Raw genomic sequence first — 12687 nt, 5'->3', positions numbered from 1 at the left:
ACATGAATGAGGGTAGAGAGATGGATGAGGGTAGAGAGATGGATGAGGGAAGAGAGATGGGTGAGGGTAGAAACATGGATGAGGGTAGAGTGATGGATGAGGGAAGAGAGATGGGTGAGGGTAGAAACATGGATGAGGGTAGAGAGATGGGTGAGATAGAGATGGGTGAGGGTAGAAACATGAATGAGGGAAGAGAGATGGGTGAGGGTAGAGACATGGATGAGGGTAGAGAGATGGGTGAGGGTAGAGAGATGGATGAGGGTAGAGAGATGGATGAGGGAAGAGAGATGGATGAGGGAAGAGAGATGGGTGAGGGTAGAAACATGGATGAGGGTAGAGAGATGGATGAGGGTAGAGAGATGGGTGAGGGTAGAGAGATGGATGAGGGTAGAGAGATGGATGAGGGAAGAGAGATGGATGAGGGTAGAGAGATGGGTGAGATAGAGATGGGTGAGGGTAGAAACATGAATGAGGGTAGAGAGATGGATGAGGGTAGAGAGATGGATGAGGGAAGAGAGATGGGTGAGGGTAGAAACATGGATGAGGGTAGAGAGATGGATGAGGGAAGAGAGATGGGTGAGGGTAGAAACATGGATGAGGGTAGAGAGATGGGTGAGATAGAGATGGGTGAGGGTAGAAACATGAATGAGGGAAGAGAGATGGGTGAGGGTAGAGACATGGATGAGGGTAGAGAGATGGGTGAGGGTAGAGAGATGGATGAGGGTAGAGAGATGGATGAGGGAAGAGAGATGGATGAGGGAAGAGAGATGGGTGAGGGTAGAAACATGGATGAGGGAAGAGAGATGGATGAGGGTAGAGAGATGGGTGAGGATAGAAACATTGATGAGGAAAGAGAGATGGGTGAGGGTAGAGAGATGGGTGAGGGTAGAGAGATGGGTGAGGGTAGAAACATGGATGAGGGTAGAAAATTGATGAGGGTAGAGAGATGGATGAGGGTAGAGAGATGGATGAGGGTAGACAGATGGGTGAGGGTAGAAACATGGATGAGGGTAGAGAGATGGGTGAGGGTAGAAACATGGATGAGGGTAGAGAGATGGGTGAGGGTAGAGAGATGGGTGAGGGTAGAGAGATGGGTGAGGGTAGAAACATGGATGAGGGTAGAGAGATGGGTGAGGGTAGAAACATGGATGAGGGTAGAGAGATGGGTGAGGGTAGAGAGATGGGTGAGGGTAGAGAGATGGGTGAGGGTAGAAACATGGATGAGGGTAGAAAATTGATGAGGGTAGAGAGATGGATGAGGGTAGAGAGATGGATGAGGGTAGAGAGATGGGTGAGGGTAGAAACATGGATGAGGGTAGAGAGATGGATGAGGGTAGAGAGATGGATGAGGGTAGAGAGATGGATGAGGGTAGAGAGATGGGTGAGGGTAGAAACATGGATGAGGGTAGAGAGATGGATGAGGGTAGAGAGATGGATGAGGGTAGAAACATGGATGAGGGTAGAGAGATGGGTGAGGATAGAGAGATTGTTAAAAGTAGAAATGTTTAAGGATGAGGGTACAGATGTTTGAGGGTGATGATAGGGAAAGGTTGTAGTGTGATGATAGGGAGAGGTTGTAGTGTGATTATAGGGAGAGGTTGTTGGGTGATGATAGGGAGAGGTTGTAGTTTGATGATAGGGAGAGGTTGTTGGGTGATGATAGGGAGAGGTTGTTGGGTGATGATTGGGAGAGGTTGTAGGGTGATGATAGGGAGAGGTTGTAGGGTGATGACAGGGAGAGGTTGTTGGGTGATGATAGGGAGAGGTTGTAGGGTGATGATAGGGAGAGGTTGTAGTGTGATGATAGGGAGAGGTTGTAGTTTGATGATAGGGAGAGGTTGTAGGGTGAAGATAGGGAGAGGTTGTTGGGTGATGATAGGGAGAGGTTGTTGGGTGATGATAGGGAGAGGCTGTAGGATGATGATAGGGAGAGGTTGTAGGGTGATGATAGGGAGAGGTTGTAGGGTGATAATATGGAGAGGTTGTTGGGTGATGATAAGGAGAGGCTGTAGGATGATGATAGGGAGAGGCTGTAGGGTGATGATAGGGAGAGGTTGTAGGGTGATGATAGGGAGAGGCTGTAGGGTGATGATAGGGAGAGGTTGTAGGGTGATGATAGGGAGAGGTTGTAGGGTGATGATAGGGAGAGGTTGTAGGGTGATGATAGGGAGAGGTTGTTGGGTGATGATAGGGAGAGGTTGTAGGGTGATGATAGGGAGAGGTTGTAGGGTGAAGATAGGTGAGGTGAGGTGAAATTGGGTTTAACATCGCGTCCAAGATTATTGCACTTATATAGCGACGTGCATGCACGTGTATGTGTGTGTGTGGCTGCTTGTACTAGTCCGGACTGATGCCGATTTATAGTGCTAGCTCACTGAGATACCATGCCGCAGTTTCACATGAATACCCCACTCAGACACAGTATACTGACTCCGAGCCGACCAGTCCTTGTTTTAGCCCCTTAATGCCGAGCGGCAGACAGGGTAACAACAAGTACAATCTTTTAACGTCTTTTTGTATGACGCGGCCCGGGATCGAACCCTGGACCTTCCACTCTCCGGGCGGACGCTCTACCACAAGACCACAGAGGCGGTCAGGGTGAAGATAGGGAGAGGTTGTTGGTTGATGATAGGGAGAGGTTGTAGGGTGATGATAGGGAGAGGTTGTAGGGTGATGATAGGGAGAGGTTGTTGGGTGATGATAGGGAGAGGCTGTAGGATGTTGATAGGGAGAGGCTGTAGGGTGATGATAGGGAGAGGTTGTAGGGTGAAGATAGGGAGAGGTTGTAGGGTGATGATAAGGAGAGGTTGTAGGGTGATGATAGGGAAAGCTTGTTGGTCGACTGATAGGGAGAGGCTGTAGGATGATGATAGGGAGAGGTTGTAGGGTGATGATAGGGAAGGAGTTGCAGATGTTGTCTGAGGTGGTTTGAGAGCATATACTTATTTGAATGAAGCTGAATTTCACCTTTGGCTGGGCATCCCACTGAGCCTTGTTGTCCATGAGCTCCTGGACTTCGTGGATTCTTTTCAGACAGTCCAAACTCTCGTCCAGCAAGAAGGTGGTGTCATTCATCAACATGTTAACAAACTTTACAAAGTGCTTGTTGTTACTGAAACAGGAAAATAGAAGAACTGTAGCTTGCCTATTTACACATTTACACAAAACGAAATAATTTAAACTGTTATTTCTTTCTACTTGATGATGAATACTGAATAAAAGTACAAGGTACAAAATCACAAAGCCTGCAAAATCATTTCCAATTAAGGACAAATAGAATATATTGTGGGAATATATACTGATACATGTAAAGTCTTTAAAGATTGACACATGACTGACCGGACAACAGTCAAAGCTTCAAGACACAGATTCACACTGACTTGGTCAGGTTGAGCTGACAGAAGACTGCTAGAATCAAGAGTTTTTAGTTATTGACATTGACCCTTCCTGATCAAATACAACTTTGTGAGGTGAGTGTCTTACTTTGCCTCTTCCACGAGTCGCGACTGATGGGCCGGCATGCCCCACATTGTCTTGAAGATGATACTCAGGTGATATCTGATGGTGAACTTGTCATAGAATTCACTACTGGCACCGGTTGTTTCAATTTCTGCAACAAAATTCAATTTCACATATGATGTTCATTACGTACCCTGACGCTAATCTTTGACCAAGCATTTTGCTCAGACAAGGTACACATCCTTAAATCAAGTATTCTACCACTTGGCTCATTTGTCGATCAGTGGTTTCAAACCACTATAAACCCTGTTTGAAAAAGGTGACTTAACAGATAATTCACTGTGGAGGCTAATATTTCTGGGAAAAACTACTCAATCCATCATGGACAGTACCCTGTTCCAAATACTGATATACACTAAAGTAGGTTATAAAACAACACTGCACAGCAACTACCATATTTTCTTGAGTATAGTGCGCACCCAAGTATAATGCGCACCCCCCTCTAACGAATTCAGTATTTTGGAGAAAAAAAAATGAATATAATGCGCAGAAAAAAATTACACTGTACCCCTTCAGCGAATTCCGGTAAACGAACGGGCGATGAGAAACTTGGTCAGTACAAATTTGAAATTAAAGATAAAAAAATCACCAGACATGTTGATTTACCGTTTAAATTGTATTTTTTTGTTCTGCTAGGCATTGTTTTACATCCAGGAATTAAGATTACCTTGTGTATTTTATCGTAAACTAAGCCGGAAACAGCAATCAGCTGTACACACATTTTCTTGGAATCTACCGGTGATTCGGTCAAGACACACCCAATGATAGAACTTTACAGGATTTTAATGCAAGGATTGGCAAAAATTGTATCTGAAACTATTTTTTTTTATCAGGAATAATATATTTCAATATCTTGTTATTTTAGTTATAATTATAACCCAAAGCGAAGCAGCTGATCGCTATTGACGGTTATTATTTTTTACATGGAACCAGTTTGAATTGAATTGAGTTTGAACCAGGAATTTTTAATAAAATTTATGAAATAAGTAACAAACATAAGTCCAGATATACAAAGTATACTATTTATAGCCAGACTGTGTTATTACATGAATAATTTGCGTACTTTAGTATGGATTTGTTGACATGGCAGTTCCAGGGTTACGTGCTCACGGTAATGTCTTTCCATTTGGGGAAAAAAACATCCAAACTCTTTATTGCGTGTATAAAGCGCACCCCCTTCTACACAGCTGTGTTGTTTTGGAAAAAAAGTGTGCACTATACTCAAGAAAATACAGTTCATGTGTCAACAGGAGATAGCGTATACTTAATTCACTAGAAAGATCAACAAGAGTTTGCCACTAACGTGGCTATATCCCCCGCCCCTGTTGCAGAATTTATGACATAATTAATCTAAATAAATCCTAACCTTTTTTAACCGAGGTGGAACTTGTCATGGAAATTGTAAAAAAAAGAAGAGTTTGGAACCTAAGTCCATCTTGTTGCCGTGGAAACGTAACAAAATGGGTTTTTCAGATTAAAAACAATGTTTTATTGGTCTGTTTTCAGTCGTACAAATGGGTATCTCTCATACCCTCACATCTAGAGCACGTTTAAGAGGAAGCCAGAACCTGGAATGTAAACATTAAACTTGTTTCCGTCCGGTTGCGCACGCACCTCCCTATGACATGTCACAAATCTCGAAGAATAAGCCATCAAGCAGGACTGGACTGGATTACTTCCCTGTGGGGATGGCTTGGTGGAAACGTACGACTGAAAACAGACCAATAAAACATCGTTTAATCTGAAAAACCCATGTTTTAGTCTGTTTTCAGTCGTACAAATGGGTAGAATTCGACGGAACACTGGAAGGAGGGTCGGGAAATTAATCAGGCAGTGACCTCTTCCACATCGAATGTACCAAGTTCCTCACCCCTGTAGTGACAATAGAACATTCGACCAGATGCACGGACGAGACAAGTTGTTTATCACGAACGCACAGCATGGTTAATGCTCTTCGACACACAACTAATTATCGATGCAAGCAGGACAACTGCATGCGTCAGTTGAACTGCGATCGAAGTGTGGTCGACTAATAGTTTAGTTACAGAGCAACTCGCAGTATACAAGGTAACTAAAACAGCATGTTTAATGCTCTTCAACACACAACTAATTATCGATGCGACAGGACAACTGCACACGTCAGTTGAACCGCGATCGAAGTGAGGTCAGCGCATAATTTAGTTACAGAGCAACTCGCCATAGTCAAGGTAACTAAAAATAGCATGGTTAATGCTCTTCGACACACAACTAATTATCGATGCGACAGGACAACTGCACACGTCAGTTGAACCGCGATCGAAGTTAGGTCGGCGCATAATTTAGTTACAGAGCAACTCGCAGTATACAAGGTAACTAAAAAATACGAGCAGTACTATAAAGTATGGGAAGACGATGCATACACCGAAGAACCATAATAAAAAAGCAGAAGTACTGCACGCAACAAAAAACCATAAGAATGCGTACATTCACCAACAGCTTTTATTGTAACATGTTATATGGCACGAAGTGTCGAGCAAAAACTCCAAAGTGAATAAAACACAAATTCACTGTCTTTTCTGGGAGATCTGTTGTGCCACCACGATTGGACCAAACTGTTTGTTCTTCAACATCTTCTGTTGAGATATCTCTGAGATAATGCGAAACAAACACTGAAGTAGATCTCCAAAAGCAGCCCTCCATAATAGCTTGCACCGAACAATTACTGTGGAGTGCTAATGTTGAAGCGATGGCTCGAACTTCATGCGGATGAGAGGAGGTGGGAGGTGCGAGTCCTTGCTCCTCGTAAGCTCTGAGAATTACGGCTCTCAACCAAAAGGAGAGAGTATTACGTGTAATCTCTTTCTTTGCATTGGTTGAGAGCGGTATGAACAGCCATCGAAAATGTTATCGTCGCTGTTCAGAACGTTGCAGGTAAATACGAAGCGCACGAACTGGGCACAGGGTGAGATCAGCGTGATCATGAGGGCCCATAATGGCAGACAAGGAAGGAATGTGGAACATTCTCGGATCTTGGCCAGGAAGTTGATTTTTCGCTAAAAAATCCCATCTGAGACCAAGATGGACTTTGCCATGGTTACGCTGATCGAACGTAATCCAACCGACGTCAATGGCATGTATTTCCGAAACTCTCGCTGCCGTAGCCAGTGAGAGAAGGAAAGCCGTTTTCTGAGACAATAAGTCGAACGCGACCTGATCGAGAGGCTCGTAAGCCTGACTAGACAGGTTGTGCAGAATGACATCGAGGTCCCAGGCCGGCGGTCGGAATTTACGTGACTGATCTTCAACCATGTAGGCACTTTAGTGAGTTTGTCGCCCGTAGGAGACGGCACCACTGAAGCCAGAGCTGCCAGATAAGTCGAGATCGTCGACCCTTTCAGACGCCGAGATGACCGGAGATAGACTAGGAACTCCGCCACCTGTGGTGGGGTCGCTACCGCCGGGTTGAAGCCATGAGACCTGGCGAAAATGGAGAAAGTGGTCCACTTGTCATCGTACAGCTTACGAGTTGTAACTCGATGTGCCGACGAGACAAGCGCTGCCGCTTTAGCCGAATAGCCTTTCTTCATTAACGAGGTCTTAAGCAAGCCCAGGCGTGAAGCTGGAAGTTCTTTATCCACGGATGCAAGTCGTTGGTGTGAGGATGAAGAAGGAGGTCGTCTTGATCTGGCAACGGGAAAGGTGGTTGATATATGATCTGAAGAAGTTCCGGGAACCACGTTCTGGCCGGCCAATAAGGCGCGACCAAAAGCAGACTTAGGTTGGCAGTTTGACGAACTTTCACCAGTATCGATGGTAACAGCACCATTGGCGGAAACGCGTAAGCGTCTAGACCCTCCCACGATATCGCTAGAGCGTCGTGGTCCCATGCCCGTGGGTCTGGAACCGAATCGAGGGAGGCGGTTGTTGTACCGGGTTGCAAAGAGATCTACTTGGGGCAACCAGAGTCGATCTGTCAGCAGATGAAAGACTGTCGGATGGATCATCCACTCCGTGGGAGACGGCCTCTATTATCTCGACAGGGCGTCGGCTATCACATTCTTGGCCCCCGGGATGTGACGGGCGCGTACGCCAATGTCCAAGTCGTCTACGAGGGCGAAGAACCTGAATGTCCGGTCCAGAAGGGCCGCCTACCGAGTCGTTCCCTGTTTGTTGACACAGTGGACGACTGTGGAGTTGTCCGACTGTATCATCAGCCGTTTCCAACGGAGTCAAAGTTTCCAAAACTCGACCGCCCGAATCACTGCTTCCATCTCGAGGCAGTTGATGTGGAGGATCTTTTCTTCTGGCGACCACAGCCCGGCCGCTTGGTCGTCCCCGAAGTGCGCTCCCCAGCCTTCCAATGACCCGTCTACGAATAGGTGTAGTATGAACGCAGGCTCGCTCATAAAGACGCCTTCACAAACGTTCGATGGCTGGAGCCTGCACATAGCTGCGCCGGAAGTGGAACCAGAAGGTTGGGAAACTCCAGGTGGGGGTCTTGAGGTACCTGGACCAGATTGACTCCCGTCTGGAAGCGTAGCCCAATGTACTGTAGATCCCGAGTTGGTACCAAGTCCGACTTTTGAAAGTTGACGATCCACCCGAGGTACCATAGTAGACTGAGGGTGGTCCCCAATTCTTCTTGAAGGGCTTCTGTGAATTGGTGACCTTGGAGCCCGTCGTCTAGGTAGAAGGCGACCCTGATCGCCTGCCGATGGAGCCATTCTACGACCGTCTTCATGATCCGTGTGAAAAAGCACGGGGCCGTAGAAATTCCAAACGGGAGGGACGCCCGCTGGTAATGAATACCTTGGTATTCGAATCGAAGGTACTTCTGGAACTCGGAAGCTATTGGTACATGTAGATACGCGTCCTGAAGGTCTATCGAGACGAGGAAGTCGTTCGGTAATATCATCTGACGCAGAGAGCTGAGGGATATCATGGTGATTGTGTCGGGTTGTTGGAGGTATGTTGCGTTGAACTTTTTGAGATTGAAAATAAGCCGCATCTTTGTGGAGTTTTTCTTGGGTACTAGAAAGACGGGCGAGTAGTACCCCGACGATGGTGCCGATGTCCCTAGGCGAAGTACGGCCGCCTTTTCCACCAACAAATCGATGGCCTCCGTCAACCGATCTGTTGGTGGAATGTGGAATGTTGGGGATGACGTCAGTGGTGGCGTCGATCTCAGGCGTGGGGTGTAGCCTGTTGTCAAAATGTTCTGAACGTAAGGGTCGTTGAGGAAAACCCACTTGTGGGCATAGTGATGAAGTCTCCCCCCTACCGGAAGCTCGTCTAAAGGTAGTGTCACCGGGGGAGACTCGAACCACGGCGACGGCGGGGGAAGGGACCTCACTTCCTCCCCCACTGGCACTTTCCCCCTCTGGGATACTTGGAAAAGGAGACCTGGCGACCTTTCCTGTCGGAATCTCTCTTGCGGGACGGCTGTCGAGGCACGTCCCTACGGAAGGCCTGTTGCACATTCTCGTTTCGGTAACGTTGTCCTGGGGTGTTCGAAACCGGTGGCCGTCTGGACAGGTTGTGTGAAGCCGAAATGATGATGTCACACTCGGCTTCCCTGTAGTACTTGTCCAGCATAGCAAGAGGTTGTAGCTGTTGACGAACAGCAGTGTCCATGGATTCCAAATGCCTGTCTTCTACAAGAATTTTGGAGGGCGCTGGTTTCTTGAAGAGTAGCCCCAATCCAAATCCCTAGTCATGGGTGACGAAAATGGCATGCCATAGATCGGGTAACGAGAGCGACCAGGTGGCTTGAAGAAGCTCTGTCCAGGCAGAGCAGAGGCAAAGTTCTGGTGCATATCGTGAGCCATGGCTCTGAAGACATCGGGAGGAGAAAACTGAAGAGACTGCGGTGTATCTCTGACCTTAAACCCTGCACGCGTCGGTTTGTCATCGTCTTGTGATAACTCGGGTAGAAAATTAGATAGCCAAGCAAACAACTCAATGTCTTTGGGAGGCCTAGGAGGGCTGTCGTCACAATCCATCGTCGACGTCGATTGTGGAGGCGTAGATGAAGGAGCTGGTGTACTAGTTGACGGGCCATGGAACCCCGACGTAGTCGTATCCTTCTTGGTCGACGCCGTCGAGGGACCGCCGCCGTGATCTGGGCTATCAAAGCCGGGTCGATATGAAAGTGAGACGAGGTCGTAGTTCTGTCACTATCTTCACTACGACGCTGAACTCCCCAAAACTCCCTGCGAGAACGTTGCATGTCCCCGTGGGGACGAGGGCTACGATCTCTAACTGTAGAAGTACTATGATCCCCATCGTAGTTATCGTCCGAATCGTACCTACAACAACCACGCCCTCGTGTCGTGTACTGTCTCTCGACGAGGCACTCGACCTGTCATCCCGACTTGAACGGGAACGACTTCTGTGTCCACTGTCGTCCCGCACGATGTCCCTATCGTCGTTGGTAGAACGAGATACGGACCGACTGGGGACCGTAGTCCCCTCATGGTCCTCGTCACCACCCGGTCCCGTCGTAACAGGGGAGGCTGAGTGCGGTCTCGATCAACCGATTGACGAAGATCAGTCGTGCGGGTAGTGTCATCAGCAGGTGAACGGTCACATGTCTTGTCGAAAACAGAAGTTGACTGAGGCGGGTCTTTATCAACTGATTTCTTAGGTGTGGCTGACTCGCCACCCCCAGGGCCTGATGTGGAGGGTGCAGAGTCCAAGGATCCAACCGATGACCTTCTCTGCTTGTAGCGCTGGTCAGCGGCCCGCTTCGCCAACGCACGAAGATACAAGTTAAAGTTTATTGAAGACAAGTTCTCACATTCTTTACAACGTTTATCCCATGAACACGTTGAAAACCCGTCCTTAATGATGCAGGATGGACAATACTTGTGAGGGTCTACTTTAGACAGTTTTCTTTGACACGAGGCACAAATGCCCGACATGTTGCCACGTGTGTAATCACTGTCAAACAGCGAAACACACGTTGAATACAAACAATGGATTACCAAGGATTACATTCCAGGAGTCTACAGATAAGACATATCATTGTTATTACTTTATTAGAACAACTGTAGATAAGCGATAAGTACTAGTAGATTACAAACTAGCAGTCTACCGCGAAAGACTTTCTCGAGCGACCAGCTCAGAGGCACGCTGAGAGATTTGTTACATGTCATAGGGAGGTGTGTGCGCAACCGGACGGAAACAAGTTTAACGGACGGAAACAAGTTTAATGTTTATATTCCAGCTTCTGGCTTCCTCTTAAACATGCGACTAGACGTGAGGGTATGAGAGATACCCATTTGTACGACTGAAAACAGACTAAAACATAAAAAATTCTAAAATTTCTAAATAGCAAAAGGCACCAGTTCAGCATGTACCTGACAGACCTGCAAAGTTTGATGAAAAAATATTGAACGGTTTCTGAATAATGCTCTGGAAACGAACCCTACCTTCACAGAACCTAAGTCCATCTTGTTGCCATGGAAACGTAAAAAAATAAAAATTTCTATAATTTCTAAATAGCAAAAGGCACCAGTTCAGCATGTACCTGACAGACCTGCAAAGTTTGATGAAAAAAAACACCTATCTACATGGCACACAGCTCTACATTCAACCACCTATCTACATGGCACACAGCTCTACATTCAACCACCTATCTACAGGTCACACAGCTCTACATTCAACCACGTATCTACAGGTCACACAGCTCTACATTCAACCACCTATCTACAGGTCACACAGCTCTACATTCAACCACCTATCTACAGGTCACACAGCTCTACATTCAACCACTTATCTACAGGTCACACAGCTCTACATTCAACCACCTATCTACAGGTCACACAGCTCTACATTCAACCACCTATCTACAGGTCACACAGCTCTACATTCAACCACCTATCTACAGGTCACACAGCTCTACATTCAACCACCTATCTACATGGCACACAGCTCTACATTCAACCACCTATCTACAGGTCACACAGCTCTACATTCAACCACCTATCTACAGGTCACACAGCTCCACATTCAACCACCTATCTACAGGTCACACAGCTCTACATTCAACCACCTATCTACAGGTCACACAGCTCTACATCATGAAAGCTGCCAACCCAACGGATGTTGTTGTCCCCGACTGACCTGTATAGAACAGCATGAGAGCTGGAGACAGGAACTCCAGGGCTAGAGGGTGCAGCAGCAAGGCTTCATTGAGCTTCTCTGCCTTGGGCTGCACTGTGGGCTGCAGGACGAACATCACCTCCACCAGCTTGGCCACTAGGTAGGGGTTGCTGATGTACGACCCGTTACACACCAGCACGATGAGGAGCTGCAGGATCTTGGTGGTCGCTGGGTCATCCAGAATCTGTGGATTGTACCTGGTGCACACACAGAGTATGGTTAGCCATCCGTGACAGGGTATGGTTTTGCTCTTCTGTTACCTTGACAGGGCCCTACTCTGATATCCAGTCTCCAATCGTTTATAATTGACACTGCAGATTAGTAAGTTAGCATTTAATATTGACATTTATTATTAATCGCCAGTGAGACAGTAAAATGTATCTAAATCCCCTGTATCTGCTGAGTGACGATAGACTGATATCATCTCAAGTGTGTAAGAGTGTTGATAACATATATATATTGCCACTGGTCAAAGTTCAAGGTCTCTTGTTATGACTCAAGGTCAGGATTGGCAAAGTGGCTTGACACATTGTGGCTTGAACAGATACCTGGACATTGGCTAAGGAAACTTGGTACTTCATGTTTGACCATGTGGCTGGCCTGTTTGTATTCCCAAACATTTTCTGACGATCATATTGTCTGCTTAGTTCTTTCTCTATTAATGACACATGCTGAATGTTTACAAATGGCCAAACTGCTGTTCTAATATCAACACTATATCTTACATGAAAACAACATTGATAATTGTAAGATTTTCTTATGCATTACATATATTCAAGGGTGTCAGGAATGTGTTCCTCTTCAGTTTAGAGTTAAGTTGTATGAAATATTTTTCACAATTTTTCAATTTGTCACAAAAGTAAGAACTGGAGAATAAGGGAAACTACATATTCAACCAGCAGACATAATTCTACTTCCATGCAAATAAATGCAAAAAAGGGGAAATTGTATACAAATGAAAGATGCTGTTATTTTGTGGTGTGTACATGGTGAGTGAAACAGTAACATCCCAACAAGCCCCCT

At 46.4% G+C, this 12687-nt stretch overlaps 1 protein-coding gene across 1 annotated transcript in view; it reads right to left on the bottom strand.

Annotated features, from left to right (window-relative positions):
• The window catches only part of LOC124110772 (ubiquitin conjugation factor E4 B-like), a 56656-nt gene that overhangs the window by 11776 nt on the left and 32193 nt on the right, over nucleotides 1-12687 (bottom strand). The window contains exons 17-19 of the mRNA XM_048394350.1: nucleotides 11626-11861; nucleotides 3484-3610; nucleotides 2968-3112 (exon numbers count right to left, since the gene is read on the bottom strand). Of these exons, the coding sequence (XP_048250307.1) occupies nucleotides 2968-3112; nucleotides 3484-3610; nucleotides 11626-11861 (508 nt within the window). The remainder of the gene's footprint in view (nucleotides 1-2967; nucleotides 3113-3483; nucleotides 3611-11625; nucleotides 11862-12687) is intronic.

Source organism: Haliotis rufescens, unplaced genomic scaffold (assembly GCF_023055435.1).
Source record: "Haliotis rufescens isolate VD_foot unplaced genomic scaffold, xgHalRufe1.0.p SCAF_13, whole genome shotgun sequence".
NCBI lineage: Eukaryota > Metazoa > Mollusca > Gastropoda > Lepetellida > Haliotidae > Haliotis > Haliotis rufescens.
This window is presented reverse-complemented; position numbering and strand designations above follow the sequence as displayed.